This window comes from Cyrtonyx montezumae, unplaced genomic scaffold (genome assembly GCF_038088225.1).
Source record: "Cyrtonyx montezumae isolate F1298 unplaced genomic scaffold, pur_monq_1.0 scaffold_8, whole genome shotgun sequence".
NCBI classification, from domain to species: domain Eukaryota; kingdom Metazoa; phylum Chordata; class Aves; order Galliformes; family Odontophoridae; genus Cyrtonyx; species Cyrtonyx montezumae.
The window spans coordinates 111,715,748-111,737,891 of record NW_027072089.1 but is presented as its reverse complement, the minus strand read 5'-3'; the positions used below and the strand labels follow the sequence as shown (position 1 = coordinate 111,737,891).

At 35.7% G+C, this 22,144-nt stretch overlaps 1 protein-coding gene across 1 annotated transcript in view; it reads right to left on the bottom strand.

Annotated features, from left to right (window-relative positions):
* SKAP2 (src kinase associated phosphoprotein 2) overlaps positions 1-22,144 on the bottom strand; it is a 110,002-nt gene that overhangs the window by 27,714 nt on the left and 60,144 nt on the right. The window contains exons 5-9 of the mRNA XM_065752927.1: positions 16,240-16,317; positions 15,420-15,503; positions 7,778-7,902; positions 6,805-6,868; positions 6,343-6,444 (exon numbers count right to left, since the gene is read on the bottom strand). Coding sequence (XP_065608999.1) covers positions 6,343-6,444; positions 6,805-6,868; positions 7,778-7,902; positions 15,420-15,503; positions 16,240-16,317 — 453 coding nt within the window. The remainder of the gene's footprint in view (positions 1-6,342; positions 6,445-6,804; positions 6,869-7,777; positions 7,903-15,419; positions 15,504-16,239; positions 16,318-22,144) is intronic.

Below are 22,144 nucleotides of genomic sequence, written 5' to 3'. Positions count from 1 at the left end.
ATTCCTGTACTTCCCTCTTGTAAACTCGGAAGCCTGTGAAGTCTTGTATGCATTTCAACGAGAGGAAAACACCTAAACTTAGTAGTACAAATTTCCCATTTAGTGTAGATACTGTAATTAACTGCTTTGAATTTCACAGCAGGCCACCATTCTTTCTACCCCTCCAAAAATGGAATATAGAAGCAGCAATCTGAAATTCTGAAAATGTAGGCTTAGAATAAGTGATGTATTTTGGTTAAAAGGGAAAAGAAGAACAATTTTTTTCTGCACCAGAAGTACATTATTAAACAAAGAACACTCTTTTCAGCAGAAAATCCTCCCTCCCCAAGTCCAATGAGTCCTTCTCGCATGCAAATCAGCCTATATTTGAATACTCAATTATTATTCAATTTTTACCAGCTTCCTCGCTTAGATGTTTGTGAATGTTTATGATATATTTGAATTGCATCAGACACAGCAGAGTTCCTGACGGCTATGGGACACCTGTTATCCACATACCAACAATAGATATTCACTTTTCAAGAAACACACTACAGTCTGTGAACCTTAGTTTTTCTCTCAAAGACTTGCCACTTCCCACTCAAGGAACATCTTATTATTTTCATCTACACCAGACTGTCTTACCTCCTCTTCCATCACTGAAACTTAACTTCAATAGAAATAAAAGGTTCCCTCTTTAGATGTAGGATTATATTATTTGAAGATAAAGCTGAGATTTAGGTATCAGGTTCCTACCCATCTTCTGGATGTGTTCAAATACAAAAAGTTGTCTGGATTCATGACTTATGTCTCATGATCACTGAGTATCAGCTGGAAGATACTTGGTGTGTATTAATTCCACAAGAGCAATGCCTCAAAACCCAGAGCAACAGAGAATTCATACACAGCTCCAGTCCATCACAGTAGTTTAAATTCAGCAGTATACAGTTGCAAGAAAATGTTTTCCAATGATTTCTATGTTGGGCATATAATCAAAGACACTTAAAAGACCTGAAATCCCAGTGATAATAACAAACAAACAAACAAAACAACAACAAATACATAGGCAGATAAGAAATTGTTACTATTCCCTGACACCAATGTGTAGTTTACATCTCTTTTTTTTAACAGATCTTATATTATTTTAATATCTTTGATTTACAGTGAAGTAATTTACCGCTGTAGCATCTCCTCTTATTCTGTTACTGCATCTATTGGTAAGATACTATGGGCAAACATACCCAGTGTATAAAAATAATGCAAAGGTTAAACGAGTGAAAAATATTAACTTTTTAACAACATTGAGATCCAATAATTGAAAAAATGTTTTTGAAAAATGACCATTCCTCACTACTTTAAAAGTGAGAAGAAAAACAAAAAAAACACCTCTCCGTTCTTGGATATGAAGGATGTTTTAATGGAAATTATTCAAAACACTTTCAGTAATTACTTTTGAAACTCATCACTGGATGAGACCTCAAGAATTCTGATCTGCTTTTCAGTTTCAAATATCCCAGACTCTACTTAGATTTAGAAATCACGTCATTTTCTAATAAAATACAGTTAGAATTCTTTTTGTGGGAAAAAAAGAAAAAATGCATATATATTTAAATAGCACAACAGTATCATATATGACTTTTATGGAAAAGAAGTAAGGAATTCCATAAATACTTGATAAAAAACTGGTGCTGGGAGGAATCTGGACAATTTACTAGGATATATAACACACTAACTTAACAGCAGTCCTCACACATAACATCTTAGATTCACCTGTTTCTCTGCTAACTCAGACCTACTGCTCTGATTCACACCGAACCATTAACAAACAGTTTCTTCGTTTTAGCTTTCTGGTTTGGGAAACTGGTCCTACAGCTGTGATCCACAACAGGGACTATCAGACACCAAACAGACCTTGATGGTGATATATTGAAAACTCTGAAGCAAGCATGTCTTCTGAAAAGGTGCTTTCATTAGCACATCATTGTGAAATCTTCAATGCTAGCATCAAAAAGTCAATACATCTGACACTACATTTTGAAGATGGAAATATTTGCTATGATCTTGTGTTTGTGAGTGACAGATCAAGCTTATGCTCAAACCTCACTAAATAATCATGACTTCCTTCTTCCCTAGAGGTAAACCAGAGATCGCGTTCTTGTCTTCTCCCCTCTTCGAGCTCATGAGAAGGTTACATCATATACACAGTTTCCTTCTTCAATGCTCAAATGACTGAGTAACAAAAGAAGATGACGAGGGCATTAAGTTATGCTATTTAGCTGCAGAGATTAACTGTTAAAAATTAAGAAAACAAAGCTGCTTCAAAAGACAATCATGAGTCAGAGACAAGCTGATCATTCTCCATTCTTCATGAACAGTGTTAGAAATAAGTTCTGAAACAACATCAATATAATCTTAAAGCTATTAATTTACAATAATTTGTTTAAATAAGCAACCACATTAAAAAAATGTTCCTTTGTGTAGCACACTTCTGTTGCTTAAAGCTTAAGACATTTCTTACCTTTCCCCCTGCTTTGTCTTGGTTACAGTTTCCCTAGCTAAGCTTCCAACTACACTGCAAAACAGACTTACTGGCCAGATACTGTGGCTTGATCAAACTGTTTGGCAGAGGAATGACAGTGGGAGTTGAAAGACAAAGGCAAGCTTTTCAGACCCATGATCCTTGTCCCAGTCAGAGACCAATCCCAAAATTTAATTTACAGCACCAAGCAGGGACTGACGCAAGTTGTATTGGCTGGATTAGTTCCTCACAGCAATTTCCCTGGCTAGACAGCACTAAATTTCACTGTCCTCTTACCCAAATATTCTCTATCTTATGGACAGGTTAAAATTAAATGACACAAAGCCAAATATTTCAGATTTGTATTGCACCACACCACTTGGGATTTTTAACATTACCAAGAAGCACCAAAAAGATAATCAAACTCTATATTTAGAATCCTTTTGGTGCAAACTGTACTGTACACATTGAAAACTACTACTATTATGCATGCATTAAGGGAAGAGAAAAAGATAAAACAAGACTGAAAATTAATATAAGGATGAGAGCTTATATCAAGACCCCTGTTCTCCTTTTGTGCAAGACTGTTATAGAAAGTACACAGCTTATATTTCAGAAAGAATCATGGTGGCAGGCAGTGGTTAGTACTCCAGGTATGTGGTCCACACAGATTTAAGACCAATGAATGAGAGAAGGCCCTTAAAATTATGTCAATAAAATCCCTGGTTATTAAAAAAAAATTGGTCTTGAGGAATGATGAGAGATGACAACATCTTGAAAGATAAGAACTATCTCCTGACAAGCACAACTCTGTAGCTTGTTTTAAAACACCACTAGACTAAAGACTATGCATCCAGATATTATTACACACATATATAACATGGTTTAACACTAGAGTTGAGAAGCTATTTTGTGTTACAGACAAGGAATCAGTTATGTGGATGGCAATATATAATTGTTACGTCAAAATTGTGTATAGTATAACAAAATAGAAAATAAATAGCTAATTGAGCTATTGTAAGAGCCACAAAAGGGTTTTCATTGACAATATTTTATTTCTCTTTAACTAAGTTTTCCATATGCACTTTTATTTAAAATAGAACAATGGTATAGTTTGTTGGAAAAAGCATAAAGCATTTTTCCCCCCCTGAAGAATCTCACAAGGAAGACTTAAAAGTTGGAAAAGCTTTAGCAGTTCTGATGTTTTAAGCTCCACATAACCACAGAAAAAGCACACTGACTGAGAACAAAGCAAATGATGCTTCTATAGTAAATATGAATTTGTATGTGTCATTGAAGAAGACAGCGATTTAACAGATAAAGAGTAATTTTCCCACCTCTCTTCATACCCTCTCCAAATATCAGCCTATTTCTTCTGCCAGCAAGCAGTAAATTGAATTCCATTTAAATTTAAGCTTTTAACAGGTAATAGACTATTACTATTCTGGATACTGGTTTGAAGCTAGTGAGCTCCTTTCTGGAAAATTCATTTTTCTGTACTGCCTACTGCTACAAGAGAGGTGTGGGGGGGAGGGAGGAAGAAAGAAGGAAGAAAGGTATCTAGTAAGCACTGCACCAGCCCATCCTGATTACTAATACACTTCTTCAAAATTCTCTATTTTTCAGAATAGAGAAAACATAAACATATTATCTCTTTAATCCAAACACTCTTTACTGTAATACTAAAACCAAGATCGCAGAATTGACTGCATTATGAACTGGCTTGATTTGCTTTGAAATGCTGATATATAAAATAAAAAAAAATACTAGACTGTGCAAAGGATTCCTTGAGAAATAGCAAATTACATCCGATAAATAATGACAAGGTACAATGAGCTGTGTACCTGAAATGCAACACTTCAAAGTTTTGATCTGTGGAAAGCTAGTGGATCTAATATCAAGACGTTTTGAGGATCAAAACAGAGTGAAAATAAATTTATTCTTCCTCCTCACAGGAATCTAGCATGCATCTTCTCCAATCCAGAGTTTAGCATTGCTTTTGGACTCTATAAGAAATTATTGAGGGAAGAAAAAGGTAGAAGAGTTCAAAATTTCCTTATTTGCTCTGGATTAGAAAGTAAGGTAACAGAAAGGATGATGGATTTCACTCTTTGACTATGAAAGGAAGAAAGAACACATTCACTTACCTGGCAAAATAAAAAGGACAGTGGGAATTAAAAGCCTACAACCAACAAGGCCTAATGAAGACAGGTGAGACCAAAGTGGAGTATACTCTTCTACCATCAGTTTAAGTGAAAAGAATTACAAGAACCAAATAAGGCCTATTCCTGTGAGGTTTGTCAAGTAGCACTTCATCTAATCCTCTTCAACACATTATGGATAAAGAAGTTATAGACTGATCTAGGGCAACAGAAACATTAGTTTTTAATTCCTTTTAGGCAAATGACTTTTGAAGTATATTTATGAGAGAGAAAAATAGATTATAATCACTCAAAATATATTGCAAGTTTCCTTTTTTTTTCCCTAGTTACACCAATGCATCACAGCCACAATTAGAGCTCCACTGTACAAGGTAAGACTTCCTGTAAAGCTCACAACTCTCAAAACAAGGAAGAGAAATCCCTAATTCAAAGCATGAAAATGAAAAACTTCAAGATCACAGGGGGAAACAATTTTATTCCTCTACCAATATTTTATGTGTTAATACAGTGAATTTGATATTCAAACAAATGGGTAAGATAAGTGAAATCTCAGGAAAGAATGAAAAAAATTATGTCAGGACACATATGAAAGTGTAAGCAAGCTTAAAGGATCATTCTCCATAAGAGGTTGAGCATCCAAAAAGCACTGCAGCGTTTGGGTGCATTACTCCTGCTATAAGATTAAGCCCTCTAACATAGATTTTATATTCACTGTAGAAGCTCTCCTACAATTTTCCAATTCTATGTAGTAGTTTTGAATTTTTTTTAATAAGTCTCTCATGTTTTCTTCTCTCACAATTCACTGAACCAACCTTAAAATAAAAATCAAGGCAAACTTAAAAATGTTTGCTTGTTTCGCCTCCTATAGACAGAATATGCAAACTAGCAGAGAAATAAAGTTAGTCAGCATCATGTGACATTACTGGCTTTTTCTCTCACATTGTTGCTGATAATTGTACTGACTCAAACAGCAATGAACGCAGAATGTTGTTTCATGCAAAGTGATTAGTAACTGTCATACCACTTCAAATTATCATTTGTTAACTACTGGTAGCTTAATAATTACTTCTAAAATACCTTCTTAAAATATAAACAAGACCAAACACCTTCTTCCTATCACTTGAATACCATAATCAATTTCAAAAGTTGTTCACACTAATATCTTGTGTGAACCATAGTCATGCTGGAAGATGTGAAACAAAGCATGTCAGTACTCATGTTGTCTTTATTTACAGTTCATCTCCAGAGTCCCTTCAAGCCAAGACACTGCTTTCTTGCAGGATTATAAGATGTGTATTGGGCAGCAGCTGGAGAGATAGAGAACTGTTGCCTAATATAAATGCCAAAATGAATAAAGTAAAACAGTGATGGGCAAGTTGGTGGAAAAAGCTGTAAGGCAAGTCAATTTTTTAATTAAAAAATATTACATACTAGAGAACGTTAATGAGCCAAAAGTCCCGTGAGACCACTTTTACACTTTCTGTGCTATTTTGATGCCCATGCTGTAGAGAACTGAACTGTTCTCACTTAGATCTGGTTAAAGGCATATCTAGTGTCACAGAAAAAAAATTGAAATCCGTATCTTATTCATCAGGCTGATTTAATGCACTCAGGTTATCAAACTAGAAGTACAAAAGAAAAAATTGTCAGAAGTCATAAGGTTAAAAAAAAACTCAACAATACCTGGAAGTTCTTCATAAATGCTATCATCTATTGGCTCACTGCTTACATGTCCAACATCATCATATTCCTCCTCTTCCTCAGGAATAGTATTAGATTCCATATCTATGTAAAAGCAAAGTTAATGTTTCCTAGATAAGTAAACAAAAAAAAAATTCATGCAAAATGAAAACATAATTTGTATTCTACAAGCTGGTTCCTATTGTATATTTTGCTTGTTTTCTTATAACATTCATAAAGCCAGCTTTCAAGCTACATGGTATTCCTGGAAAGAAAAGCAAGAATATTGCATAAGGAGAAAAGTCATGTAAAAGCTACAAGATGACTGAGAACCAGGAGTTGCTATTCAACACTTGAGTAACTGGTAGTAAGAGATAGACAAACATGACAGACCCATTAATGGACAGCACCACCATTGCTAAGCAGTACTGATAATAAAGGATATGGCTTTTCTGACTGGCTTACCTTGAATTACAAATTTAACTTGCTGTACCCATTCCTCTGCTTCTTTGGGAGTAGCAGCTGTAAACTATTAAATGTTTATTAATAACAAGTAGCAGTAATGATAAAAACGTAAATACAATTTCATTAGCAATAAAAAGAAAGGTCTGTAGCATTCTCGTCACTTCCTTAAGAAACTATTAGTAATTCTTTTCATGTCTTCTGGTACTTTTCTTGCAAGGATGCTTCTTATAATGTAAAGCTAATTTTGACAAATTTACGTAATTGAAGGAGAGGATGATGGATTTGAAACTCTGATCAGCAGCTGGCAGCTGTGCAGAAAAAAAGCTGCTTCTCTTCATCAATGTCAAAGCCAGAACTGATGAACAAAATTTGCCCTTGACAATTAGAAGACACCCATGAATTTCTTTAGACTGCTGGGTACAGTTTTCTTAAAAATGTTCTTGTCAGACTCCAACACACTACCTGACAGCTTAATTAACTGGCTTTCAACTGCAATCTCAGATATTTAAAACTTATTAAACTTACATTCCATATTGATGTCTAGCTGATAGATCTCTGAATTGCACAGCTGATAGGTGCCTTTAAGCAGATATTCTTGGCAAAGCCACGACCAATACAATATGTATTTAACACTGATAGATATTTTGTTTAACTTTTTTTCCTACTACTTAATTCATCCAAGAAATAATACATTCTATATAATAGATGTTAAAATACTAACATTGAAAAGACCAATAGATAAAGATGATAGATTTCCCTGTTCTTGTCCAAAATGATAGTATTTGAATGCATACATATACTTCTTTAATCAGATTTTTTTTCCTCCTATATGAATGTATAGTATAAGCAAGCAAGGAATTTCCCTTTTTTTATTAAGATGTCAGTGCAAGCTGTTTTACTGAAACGTTAATTCAGTAACTGGAATTGTAACGGCTTTATCAATTTAATTTCAAGTCGACATAAAAAGTCCAACCTGATAAATGCGCTTATCAGGAGCGGAGATTTCAAAACAGCAATCTTTCTTTGCATCCTTCCGAAGGCTATTATTCATTCGGATGGTGTAGCCCTCTAAGGCAAATTCACCTTTCTGTTGTTTGTCTGTTGGAGATAAAAAACAAAGTTAGAGCTTCATTTACAGCAGTGAATGTAAGTGGCTCAGCAGGTTATCGTTTATTCAGATTTGGTTTTCTATTTCATGAATTTTACAAAGAACAGGCAGGTTTTTTAGCAAAACGATTAGGTGATACTTCTGGAGATAAAAGCTTTACTTTAAAAGAAGATGTACACAAAAGTATATTTTTCTGTAGGATGACTATGGAATTCCACAGAGAGATGCTTGCAGGCGGTGGTCTTATTTAGTAAGGAGTGCATGTTATGACAACTGTACCTAGGGAAAGCCAAGAACTGGAACTTGTGAGACATGCCTCCTATAAATCAGCGTCTCTTTCAGGTTCAGTAAACCAACGGGAAAACCTGTCTAGCCGAGAGCTTGCTAAGCTCCCTCCTAAACTAACCACTTTACTTAAAAAAAATAAACTTCAAACTCCTTTTAAAGCAATTGAAAAAGCTTTTCTTCCCACCACTCCCAGATGCACTTCCTTTCCACATGGAAGCAGTACAGAATGAATTTTGTTATAAATTCAGGTGTGTGTTCCCAAAGCATTTTTCTCAACACAGTTTAATTAGGTAATAAAAGTACTGCGCCCTACCACAGTTTATTATGCAGAGCCATGTGGTTGCTTTAAAGACAATTCTACTTTTTCAATTTTAAGGGTTCTGGTTTATAAAAGTAACACTTAGCATAGGCCTGGGTTAAATATTCTGTGTGGTGGGCAAGTAGCACCTGTGTGCTCCTGAACACTTTAAACCAAAGCATGTTTTGGTGGATATTAAAAAGAACACAAAAAAGTAAAAGTTGTTTTTTCAAGTTCAGCATTCAATCTAATATAGCCACCAGCACATTTTTCTCAGTTGTCCCAGAACAAAGTGCAGATGTAAACAAAATAAAATGATATACATTCTTATGTTGTTTGGCTTTTTTTCCCCACATAAGAAGGGGAATGCATTAACTAACAAAAAAAAACCAACAACACTCAACAGAAGCAAATGAAGCATCCATTGCTTGTATTTTTCAACAAAAGGAGACAGCTTCTATAGGCAGATCAAATAGGAAAAAAAATTTTTGAAGGAGCAAAATGTGCTGAACACAGCAACACGAACATCAGTGGAAGTAAGTGCAGTTCCTATACAAACACTCTTTCCAGCAATCTCACATTATGCTTTCTTTCCTCTTTTTATTAATTCTCACCCAAGGAAACAGCGAGTTAAAAAATTAGATGAGCAAATCCAGAGCACTGTTCTATTCCCTTTTTCTAGTCCCATCTGTAACAGTAAATTTTCTTCATTAAGTAGTAAGATTCAGTACTAATATTTTTTATTTGCCCAATTCTCCACCCCTACATCAATCAGGATGCAGATGCAAAATTCATGGAATCATACCAAGGCAGATATTAAAAATAACTTGCAATAGGTTAAATAGATCTCCTTTTAATGAAATTCATTTCAGCCTAGAAATTTTATTGTTCCTTCGTTTGTGACCTCAGGAAGAAGATGAAGTAGAACTCATTAATTTCTCACTCTCCCATAGTAGAGGTTTATCAAAACCCCAATAATATAGGAGCACACAGATGGAATAAACAAACATCAGGTTCAAAAGGTAATAAGATTTTGTCGAGATAAAAATGAGGCAAGTATTCAGATTTAAATTCCTGGAATGTTTCTGAGAATATTTCCATTGTGACATAGACAATCCCTTCTATGATACTACAGTTTCACAGAGTTAATCTAAGATATCTGTGTACTGGTACTTGTTCCTTCAAAGAGCATTAAAATTAAAACAGAAAGGTACTATTCTTAATACTAAAAAAAGAACGCAGTGCATGGTATCCACATTGTAGTTGTTTGTTTTATTATTGTTTATAATGTCTTTTTCTAATCTCTCAGAATACGCCATTCCAGTGAAAATAACTTGCATACGCCAATAAAAACATATTTCCTTTGCTATTAAATACTTTCACTGCACTTCATGGCAGCAGACTAGTCATATCTTTGCTACTTTTGCTTCTAATTATCTGTGCAGCAAGGTACCCCTGATAAAAGCCCACTGTAAGCACTGCACAAGTGTTTAAAATGTTGACCACAAGGAAATGTTAAGACCGTGGGATACTTCATAGCCCTGACCCAAAACCCTCTGGGAGAAAGATTTGGTATGCATTTACTGCCCCTGTAGCAACAAACTGAAGACCCAGTATGTTCTCTGAAGTAGTTCCACAATGACAAAGTGGGAAGACAGAGGCCAGTTAATGGCCCAGGTGCATCCACTGATGATGATAGACAATAGACACCTACAAATCACAGTTGCTCCTGAAGAATACACCTCTCAAGGAAGGACTGGAGACCAACCCTGTTACCTGACTACCATAGGGCAAATTGTAATACCTGGCAGTTGTTTGGCCAGCCACAGTAGTCAGCTGTGGGCTGGAAGGCAGGGCCATCTTGTGATCATCACACTTGATGATCACCTCAACCATTTCTTAGGAAATGCTTGCAGCTAAGCAGGCGTGACTTCTGTGAACTTTCCCATTCAGAATATGTTTACATCACAAATGCTTTCTGGAGATTGTGCTTCACTGAGAGTTAAACAGGTTTTAATGTTTAAAAACTTGAAAGCCATGAGGATTTTACTTGAAGACCAAAAATTAGATATACTAGTTCCTAATGGCAGGAGCCTTAAATGTTCATAGCTTCAGGAAGCCTATTTACACTGCCAAGATGTTGCTTTCACTTTGAGTCTCCAAATTAATACCAGAGTTTTTTCCTAGACAGGAACTCAACAGTATATTAGGAAGGCATTGGGAAGAGACATATTAAAGGAATGCAATTCTCTGAAGAAGGAGAACATTCTTCTTGCCTCTTATTTTCTCAAGATAGGGGTTTGCAATTCAACCACAGGAAACCCTTATGTTGTTGCAGCGCAACATAGAAAAGCAATGCAAAAATATAATTTGATCAGTTTTTAAAAGCAAGAGGGAACATGAGCATCACTAGGCAGAAATTTTTCTATCATTAGGTCAGATCTTGCTTCAGAGTAAGCTGCTTTTTGCTCTCATCTTCTCATCCTCTTCACTCTATATCAGGTATACATCAAAAAATAAATAAATCTGGGCCTGTGCATTTAACTTTGTATCAGAAATTTAGAACAGTAAAAACCTTGTACAACAGAGTGGATAGTCAGGAACTAAGTACTAAAAACAAAGTCCAAGTTAAGACAAACATTTTAGAAAGAAATAAATTTATGGGGCAGCACTTAAAGTAGAACAAATACAGATCTGAATGAAATTTGAGAGCCACCTTAAACATTTTTCTAAATTTAAACATTACATATAAATTTCATGTATCTTAAAAAAGAAAAAGTGAAATGTTGTTAACAACGGAAACAGGGCCAATATTACATTAGGAAAAGGGAGTCTCAGGGGAAGCAGACAAAAAGGGTTTTGAAGTAGCCTTGCGTAACTGAGTCCATGGGAACTTTTGAAACAAAGGAGGGTAAACCTTCAACAGGGTCTTGAAATGACTGGATTGTAAATTTGAGGCCTAAGGCATTGCGACCATATTATTAGCACATGTAAAAAGAATTAGTGCACTCTGTAGAACAGAGAGGATTTGGAGATTGGAAAGGAAAGAAGTTACAGAGAAAGGCATAAGGAACAAAGGCAAACAGAAAGATTTCAGAGAGTTATAAAGTATTTATAGACACTATTAGAATCTATAATTTAACTCCCTCCATCTTGAAATTAGGAGCCTGTGAGATCTTATAGTTTACAAGTCTTCATGCTAAATGTAGTTTTGCATACTTTTCCATATGCTTTCTAAAAACAGCACATCAGTATCTCAAAATGGTAATTTCTTTTCCAGCTCTAGAATAAGGCTTCCCAAGTGCCTGGCTAGCAATTAATCTTTTATAGACAGCAAATATGAAATGCAATAGACTTTTTAATTTCTCTTTCAAGAAATCTAATGTATTTATTTAAGAAATTGAGGCAAAGACACTATTTAGGGCAGCAGTTTGTTTATATTCAACTCCAGACCTGTATGTCACTGAGTTAGAAAGCTGTCCCAGAGGACTCACTGATCCTACAAACTAATGCAGGTCTTATGAACCACCAAGACATCAGTAAATGTTGAACTAATGGACCTAAACTTAACAACCTGAAAATGCTTCAAGTTACACTAAGACAAGTAGGCTAAGAGAAAGAAAAAAAATAGCAGCACCCTCCTTTATTCACAATTATTGCAAATCTGTAGCCACAGAAAATAAAATTTGGGGAGTTAAAAAAAGCAATTATGTGAAGAAACTGAATTAATTAGGGTATTTTCTCCCTCAGTTCACTTCACATGCCACTACATCAGCACTACGAATGGAAGTGCGGGTGATTAGGGAGAATCAAGACTCAATCATCATTTCCATTTATCAATTATGACCTTCCCAAACCTGTAGCTCCAGTTTGCTGAGACAGAAGGGCATATATATAATTGTGGCTGTTAGTTCACTCATTTAAGTTAACTTTCCTGGGCACAGACTTTGAGGTCTGAAGGACAAGCCATACCACCTAGGTGCATGAGTACAAAGAAGAGAAGGCATGTAAATGTTTATGGAAGAGTATTAAAATGAGGATCAGGCAAACTTCTGGAAATCCAGGTCAGCTCTGATATTTCAACATGATTCTCTGCAATGTTGTGGGCCACACACTGGCAATGGATATTGCAGCACAAGAGCAAAAATACATGCATTTCCTTCAGTATATATTTCTGGGTCAAACCACTAAGGTCTTTCTCTTCATCACTTATCAGGAATAGAAACATAGGTGGTTCACTTAAACTTGCTTATATTGCAGAGATAAATAACATTGCTTCATAATCCAGTGCTGCACCAAAACTACCAGAAAATGTAGGAAGAAAAGGGGAAAAAAAGACATGTATTAGCCAGCAGACATCAGAACCACTGTAAGGATGCTTATGATCTCAAGCTTGGCCAACAAAATATATGTTTCATCAGATAAAACCAATCCTTCACAGATTAGTGGTCTACATGTCCCGTATTCAAGAAAAAAAAAAAAGCACAAGGTAAAACAAGAACTAGAAATCCCTGCTACCTGTCTGCATTATGTTCCCCCAGCACACAGCTTTACATTACTCCTTAAACATGTAGCAGGAGCAGAAGCATATATGGAACTTCTCATCTGCTCATCTCTCTTCAGATCAGGTTCATGTTGACAAAAGGGGAATTCTCCTATAGTGTGAATCAGCTCTGGAATCTATCAGTAACCAGGGTCCAGTCAATACAAAATGTCTGTAGACATTGCCCAGGCTCAGGCAGACCAACATCATTTAGACAACTATCATCTAAACAAGTAGGGAGATGATAGCAATTTCAGAACCATAGAATATCTCAAGTTGGAAGGGACCCATAGAGATCACTGAATCTAACTTCCATCTTGTATTAAGTGATCCAAATGCATGCTTCACTGTTACCCTACAGCTGTGAAGAACACAGCTTCCTATTCTGCATGGGATAAGTTATTTGGTGTAGCATCAAAGGTCAATACAAAAGAAGGGCTCAAATAGTACAGTATACCACAGCAGGTACTACTGCTGGCTGTAGAAATGGCAGAATAGCATCAGGTTCTTTCAGGAAACACAGGCCAGATCTCCTGGAGGATTCTCTTATCACATGTTGACAATCTGCATCTGAAAAGCATTACAAACAGCAGTTCACGTGTCCACAACCACCAGCATGACAGCTCAGTTTCAGTAGTAAACTTGTTTGCAATGGATCTAAAGAGATCACGTCTAGTTTCCACACACTGATGTCAATTTGCTTCTTCACTGGAATAGACCTCTGTGTATACCATGGCACCAGAGGGCTCAGTGAAGTACTTCAGGTCACTCAAAGAAAAAGCTTTCTTCTTTAAAGACAAACTCTGGAGTGACTGTTGGTCATCCCAGGTCTGAAAGAAAATCCAGTTCCACATTCTGTGCTACTCTTTCCTGTACTAGCAGCACCAGTCACATGGAGGCAGGGCAAAAACTCATGCATATACATGATTTGTTTGCTTCCTCCATGAGCTAGTCACAGAATCTATGTGTATGCAACTCCTAAAAGATGCTCGATGAACCACAACATTTGGGTATGGTTAGGAGTACTTTCCCCAAACAACCAAAGATTACAAAAGCAGGAAATGTAGAATCCAAAGCATCTGCCTGCAGATCAATAAAATAAAACTATCTCTGTGTATCTCAGTCAATTCCTAATATGACACAAACCCATTAACCCCCAAACCTCATGCAATGGAGTATGTTTCCATGTGCCTTACCTTTCAGTATAGATATTAGAAATAACAACACAGACTTGACAGTAAAGCTGCTGCAAAAGGAAAATGCATGGAAGAGGGGGAGATGGTGTTTTCCTGCATTAATACAAAGAACAAAAACTAGCAGATGAAAAGCCAAAGATTTATAAGGGAACATACAGCAGATCCAGTAACAAAACTCTGGAAACAGAATTTGAGAGGAAACTCAAGAAATGAAGATGAAAACTGGACTTAACTTCCAAATTTCATGAGAAACAATTAGACCCGTAAGTTAATTCAACATTTTTAAAGAGAGAATGAGTTTAAATGAGTCAGCAAACTGAGTAAGGAAACAAACTGAATCAAATCAAAAATATATGAAAAGACTATCAGCATTAATCTCAAGGAGAGTAGCACAAACATAAACAGAACAAACAAACAAACAAACAAAAAGCTCAAATTGAAAGTTTTCCAGAAGTAAGTCCTTTTGGGAAAAAAAAAAAATTAAGTGCACTTTTAAAAACTTGAACATGTATAATTCTAAATCTTATGTCCTACCCTTAAATACAAAATACACTTTGCATGCAATTTAAAGGATGCTATTCAAAGTGATATTCCAACATTTATGCCATATTCTTTCAAAAATGACCATCAAAAATCACCTTCAGAAATTAGCCCTAGTCTCTGTGACTGGCTTTTAGTTTGACATATTACTTCATTTCAAAAATGAAATTTAAAAAGAAACACGAAATACCACTGTGTGGTTTTAGCACTAACATTTTCCTGGATAGAAACACCTTTAAAGAACTCAGATGGTATAATTGCTGTAGGGTACTTTAAAATGAAAATCTCATTTAGACAAAAAGAGTCTTTGCTGTCCAGCAGATTAATTAAACACCAGAGTATTATCAAGCCTAATAGCTAGCTGTTACTGGCATGTGAAGTAGCTTTAGAAATAACTTAAACCTTTTTCTTCAGTTTTCCTGCTTTAGAAAATGGGCACATCATTTACAGAGTCTGAGAGTATTAATATTTGTACATTTTTAAAATTCAAAGCACTGTTTAACATCCAAAAATTCTTTTAAAGGTTTCGTTTGCTTCCTAAAAATGACCTCAGTTTCTCAGTTTCTGACTCCACTGAAGTTTTCATATTCACTTGTTCATCAAAATATCATTTTAATAGTTTATCATTATTCTTATAATTACCTTTGTCACTTCCATAATAGTAGAAAACCGTCTTACTGATAGCACACCAACGTTTCTGCCATTCAAAGCCAAGAAAACTGTGATCTGCAATTAATATAACTTGTGTTACATTTTCTTATGGCATTATTGAACTCACATGAATGTTACTTCTTTTCAAAGGTGAGGGAAGAGGGAGGAGATAGGCAAAGTGCTAAGTAATGGAAGCAAAATCTGGATGTGACGAAGACAATTGAGAAAGAAACTAGAAATAATAACTGGTAGTGAGGAAACAAATGGGAATTCGAAATCATAAATAGAGAGAAGTCATGTGTAACATTAAATTTAAGGAAATTATTAAGAACTTCCTGAATATTTCCTACGCTTATTGTAGCATTAAGTGGTTACTGAGATGACAGTATAGGATTTACTGAATCAAGGTAAATATTGACTGAACCGAAGCTGAGATCAATATTTGCCCTCTTGAAGGAAAATAAATCTTGATGCTCACTGAAACATGAAGTCAACATATGGCATTTTTACATAAATTCCTAATGTTTTCTTCAAAAATATCTAAAATTATGAATCTCTGAATTATGGCTGACGCCGGACTTTCACAGCATGATTTTTTTCAGTCAGTAAAGAAGTTGTATCATCTTTAAACACTACAGGAGCAATTATGCATTCTTCTTTCTTTTGCACAATAATGATTCAGCATTTCAACTGCTGTTCTATTTTACTTATCACTTTGTATATTTGCATGTACAACTACAAACATTGGCACAGAGAGTCTCCAACCATGACACACACACTAAACAATTTCACAAAGATAGTTAAACTTCACCTTTTCTACGTTTTTCCAGATATCCAGCCTTCAGAACAAACTGAAGATCTTGAGCTGCAACAGGAGGAAACTGATTCCCTGAAAGAAAAATAATTTCTGTGAACTCCTGCTTTTTAGGAAAAATACTACAGTAGCATTAACGAACTTTTACATGCTTAAAGTACTGTGGGAAAAAGTAATTACTGTACAAGATTATTTAAGTACAATAAGCTCAAATAACAATGAATGTCAAAACTGTCACTGCTGTCATCACCACTTCAGCATGGAAAAAAATATAGCTGCGTAGCAGCCCCTGCGAGTTTTAGAAGAAAAGGTAAAATATATAAATTAAGCAAGCAACTTAGAAATGTCAGCTTGTGTTTTGAACATGGTCTGTACAGCAAGCCTGTAATAAAGCAGAGATTTTTTTCAAATGTGCAAGCAAAACCAAGTATCACAAATTCAACGCAACTACATCAGTAATCTTGACTTTCAGTAACAGCTTCACGCAAAAACGTCTTGCAACAACAAACAAAATGAAGAACATATATTATACTTCATACATTAAAAAAAAAAAACATAACTTAGATGAAGGGATGATAAAAAGTAGCACTTGCTACTGACAGACATTGCCTAACATACAATATGACAGTAAAGCCCTGTTGAGGTAAATAGGGTTTATGAGGCAATACTAAATAGATCAGAGACATTCAACAGAAATCTACAACATTGCTGATCTACAGATATTATTTTTAGATTTTGTAGAAAATAGCTGCATCTGCAAAATAACGAGCATTTTCTCAAGTGTAAATTCATAGCTAGAAGCACGAGACTAACAAGTCTAACCACCTCAAATTAAAAAAGAAATCTAGATGTCAAAAATTGCATCTTCCACCCTGCAGCTTTCTCTTGCTCAATGAATAAAATTATGGTTTAAATGAAACTGCTGGTATTGAGAAAGATTTTAGATATGTCTAATACCACTTACAGGAATGTCACACTGCTTACTGCAAGCTAAAAAGCAGAACAAAAGCTATTCCTGTGCTACCTTTTTTTTTTCTTTTTAAGTGCATGTGAGGATCAGAGTGAAGTTCCTACTACTTATTATCATCAAATATTCATAAGAGTCACTGTAGGTAGGTGGCAAGCTTACATGGCAGTAATTATTCACCAAAATATATGTAATCTCATTAAGTTCCACCAATAAAAGCACAAAAAAACCCACTATATTAGCAGACAGCCCCTGTGCTAAACAATCTCTTTAAACTATGTATGATGGGTTAAAGATCAATTGTCTGACCTTGAACTGAAAACACTGTCTCAGGAAAGTGATCCCTACTTCCAGGGTTTTAAGGTTGTCCCTAAAAATAGATTTATTTTTTTAATTGGCATCCAAAAATGAGTTGGTTTATTATGGCCATATGTAAATACAGTTGTGTGAGGAGAAATACCAGAAAATAAGGTAGGAGCATACAAAGAATATTACTGTTAAAACTATGAAAGTCCTTTAAATGAGAATGCATTCCTTAAAGGACAAAACTTGCTCTTCAGACAACAGAAGATTAAAGGTTTTGTTGGATAACACGAGTTAGCAAATGGAATTTTATATATATTGACATTTCCAATGATTTTAATTTTCAGTTCAACATTACTCTTGACATTATTTCAACTTCCTTGGAATTCTTAATACTGCATTAAAAAGACAAGAGCTATTGGCTCCATGTCCAAGCATCTTAAAGCAATGCAGCTGTTTCCCTGTGCTTGATCCACATGAAACCACTGCACAACATCGAATGAGAATTTAACACAAAGACATTTGCTTGATGGTAAATAGTAGGTCTAATAGTACCTTAAAAGATGATGTAATTATGATATTATAAGGGGGACGAGGGGAAATGCTTTACAAACATACATAGTGTGCTGCTTTCAGTTGGTCATTGGGAGGCATCAGCGTGCAACACTTACAGCTTTGCATCATCCCGTAGGGCATATTTTAGAATGGAGCACCCCCGCAGATGTGGAAGGGAGAAAATTTAACTAAACAAACAAGTTCACCTACATTTATCAACTTAAGAATTTCAACAACTGATTACACTCGATGTACAACTATATGTTGTTTGTTTCATTTTGGTTCATGAAGAGAAAGTTTAGCGAGTGTTTGTTCATTGAGCAGCCAATGGGAACACGACACGTAGCCCCAAACATAATAAGATGACTCCGTGTTATTCTGCGTATACGTACAACCTCATCTGACGTACCTATTACACAGAACTGGAGAACAAAACTCCCAGTTTTGCTGCTTCTGCTGAGGCAAGTTGAGATAAAATTGATGACAGCATTTTCTGAAACTACATCTATTTTGCACATGGCACTAAAAAGCTGCATAAAAAACCACCATCTACCACTGGTTTGGTAACACTGCAGAATGAAGCTTCTTTTCCTGTTGCTCCACGTTGCAGCAGGAACTTGACGAAACAAGGAGCAGCTGGTCAGCATTGATGTTGGCCAAAACCTGCAAGTAGCTAAAGCAGAAATAGATCACAGCCCTATTATCCTACCTCTGTCTGAGAAGCCTGGGAACCACAAAATATAAAAAATAAGGGATCTTTAGTGGAAGGTCAGAAGAGAGAGACCTAAGTGTAATATTCTGAGACACATACAGCTGTACATGAAAGCAAAAGCATAAATCAGTCTAAATTCCCTCCCTCATTCCCCTGTATGTCCAGAAGGAAGGGGAAAGAGAATAAGTATTATCTAAAGGATAAAGGAAAGAACCACCTCCTCTCAGATTCTCATTAACCGCAGATGTTGTGCATATGTGGCAGGAAGAAGGCACAATTGCAGATCAACTCTCAGCCCCATACTGCAATACAAACAAGAAGGGGAAGAAAGAAAAGAGAATGGCAACTTCCTTCTAGCTATCACCTAGAACCAACAAAGACAACCCCTAAACTGTGTCACCTCTACCTTACTTCCATTGCTTTACAGTCTTGCCCATGTCTGAAACATGACTTAGAGGGAGCTGCAACCCTTAGACATAAAAAATCCAAGCTAAAAGTTTGGGATTTATAAAGTATTTTGTTTTTTTCCTACTGCTTTCAGTCAACATGTTGCTTCTTCATTTATTTGGGATCGAACGGGCTTGGCACAAATCATAAAAAAAACTAGAGCAGCACTTTATTATAGTAAACCAGCATTTGTTTACACTAGCAGCTGAGACCAGAGACTCATTAGATGACCTCCATACAGAACTTTAAGTCAGATCTTTCTCTGAAGAATCTATTTAACAGAGGTTGGCAAGAAAGTAGGTGCTAGCTTTTTTTTTTTTTTTTTTTTTTGAAGACTTGGAAAGCAAATTAAACAACTTGCTTCAAATTGCAAATTCCTTTACAGTTCAGAGCTCTGAATTCCCAAATACCATTTCCATGCTATACTCTCATGCATGCTCCAGCACTTCTGGAGGACAAGAAACAATCTTCCCCTTCCCTCACAGATGCAGGTGAAATGGGCTGGATTTAAGTTTCCAATGATAACCAGATCAGAGCAAAATCTCTCTCCCAGAATCAGCCCAACAAGAACTCACAAGCAGGACCTGCTACCTGTTTTGCTCCTACGTGCTCTGTTACCAGACATGTCTCAAGAATCTAGGAATTAAGACGTTAGACTCTGCCTTGGCCTTTCCTCTTTTCTCCTTTGGTAGACTGTAGGTTTTGAAATCAGGTGTAAATAGTAGACAATAAAGTATCACTGTGTCAAGAAGTGCTCTGAGGCTTGCAGCTGCATGAGAAGTAAGAGCTAAGACTATAAAAATGACTCCTTTCCATTCCTGAGTTTCTACTTCATAAATTAGGTCTTGAGCTTTATTCTTCTGATGGGAAAAATGATGTCTATACTTTCCAATAGTTGGGGAGATTATTATCTTGCCTCCCAAATATCCAATGTAAAATGAGGGAGATTCATCTGCATAATATTAAAGGTTCTCCTTTCTCGATTTCCCACTCACAGGTGAATCCTGGAATAATTTATCTTCTCATTCTGGTGGGAATTACTGCAATGTACTCCAAACTGAAATCTGCAGGCTAGGCTCCACTTGCATACTCACAGACTGATGCGCATAAAGACCAGATAAAAATATTTACGAGGCATAAACCTTCAAGTCTTAGAGAAAAGTACATCACGCATGTAATGCACTAGGTTCTTCCTCTTGGTTCTAGGTGCTCTTGTGCCAAGTGAGTTATTACAATGCTACTGCTTCCAGGCTAAAAATTCCTCCAGTAAAGCCAGAATTTCTACCAGAAGTGCCCTCAGAAAGGCACAAATGCTATTAAGATTGGTGTATTAATGCAAAGGTTCCACTGTAAAAATCTCATAAACCCAACGCATCTTGTAACTTCAGAAAGATCTCAAAACAAAGCTCATGGCATGGCTATAATTTTCAGAACTTAGTAATGTGACAGTCAAAAGCCTGGGTAATACAACTTTCCCCCTTAGTGCAATAGAGAATTTAGACCACTACTTAAAAACAATTTAATCAGTGTCATTTTACATGATAAAGCACGAAATTTAATCTATATGTGCTGCATTTCGAGTTTTGTGGAACACAGTTGTTTTGAAATTTCATTCTGCATACAGAACAAATAAAACAAAGCTAGGTTGTATTATTCTGCCATGTATACAAACAGGAATATTTTTCATCTCTTCAATGTGGGCTAAGGGATGCATAAAGCAAGAAATAATTAGAGGTCAATGCATTCTAAAGGGGCACTTAGAATGCTTATGGGAAGTTAAACAGGCGACATGGACTTAAGTGTAACTTAGTACCAGCTAAGTGGTTTATTACAGTTTGCTCTCCTGGTACATGCTCATAGTTTTAAATATTATAATGGCAAAGTTTTCTTGCTCAAATAAGAATCATCCACCATTCTTCAGTCCTTGCAAAAGAAAACTCAAGCCAAAATACTTTAATTTGACTTTACTGAGAACAAAAACAGTGAATTCTATTTCATTATATTTGATGTAATTTTCAAAAGTAATGAGTTTTTTTAATTTTGTTTTTCCAGCTTCTTATTGTAATGTAGACCCAATTACACCAAATGAGAAACTGAAACCCATTCCTCTTTGAATTTTTGTTACTAAAACCTTTGACAACCGCTAGAAAACAGAGAGTAAAATTCTGGTAATATAAAAGGGAACCTTATATTCCAACATGAAACTGGATATTTCTCCAAAAACAAAGAGTTGCTCTCATAAGTATTAAAACACATTAAAATGCTGCAGTTAAGATTTTTCTTTTTCTCTCAAGCTCAGGGCTTTTAGGATAACTCTCAGGCAAACTGACAAACTTTTTCTGAGGATTTTTTAGTTAAACTCTGAGCAAAGGAGAAGCAATGTTTCTGGCAGCATACCAAGTGTTTTCCTCCTCTTTCTTTCCCTTTTACACTTCTTCTCACAGACATCTCCCAAAATTCTTCTTAAATCTCCATTTTATTTTGATCTGGAAATACAGCATTTACATTTTCAATAGCTACTGCAGAGGGATTCAATTATCATTGAATCTGTACAAAGCAATACAGCAGGGTCACATCTGTTGCACAACCACTGTGGATCTAGACTAAAGAAGAGTTGTTTTACTATCATATGCATGCCTTCTCCCTTTTTTTTTTCTTAAAGATTAATGTATATCGAATTTAGAAAAAACTCCCATTTCCCAGAGTCTTCTGATTAAAGAAAAGCTATCAGTAGGAACATTACAAGATCTTAATAGCTTCATTAACTGTGTGAACACCTTCACAAAGATTACTTTAGTACTTTGGAAATGTAGTAGCCTAGTAGTAGTAGTGAATTAGTCTAACACGCAGGACACAAAAGATAGATCTTCAAGAAAAGACATTTCATTTGGAGCAATAACTATACCATTTAGTTTTGA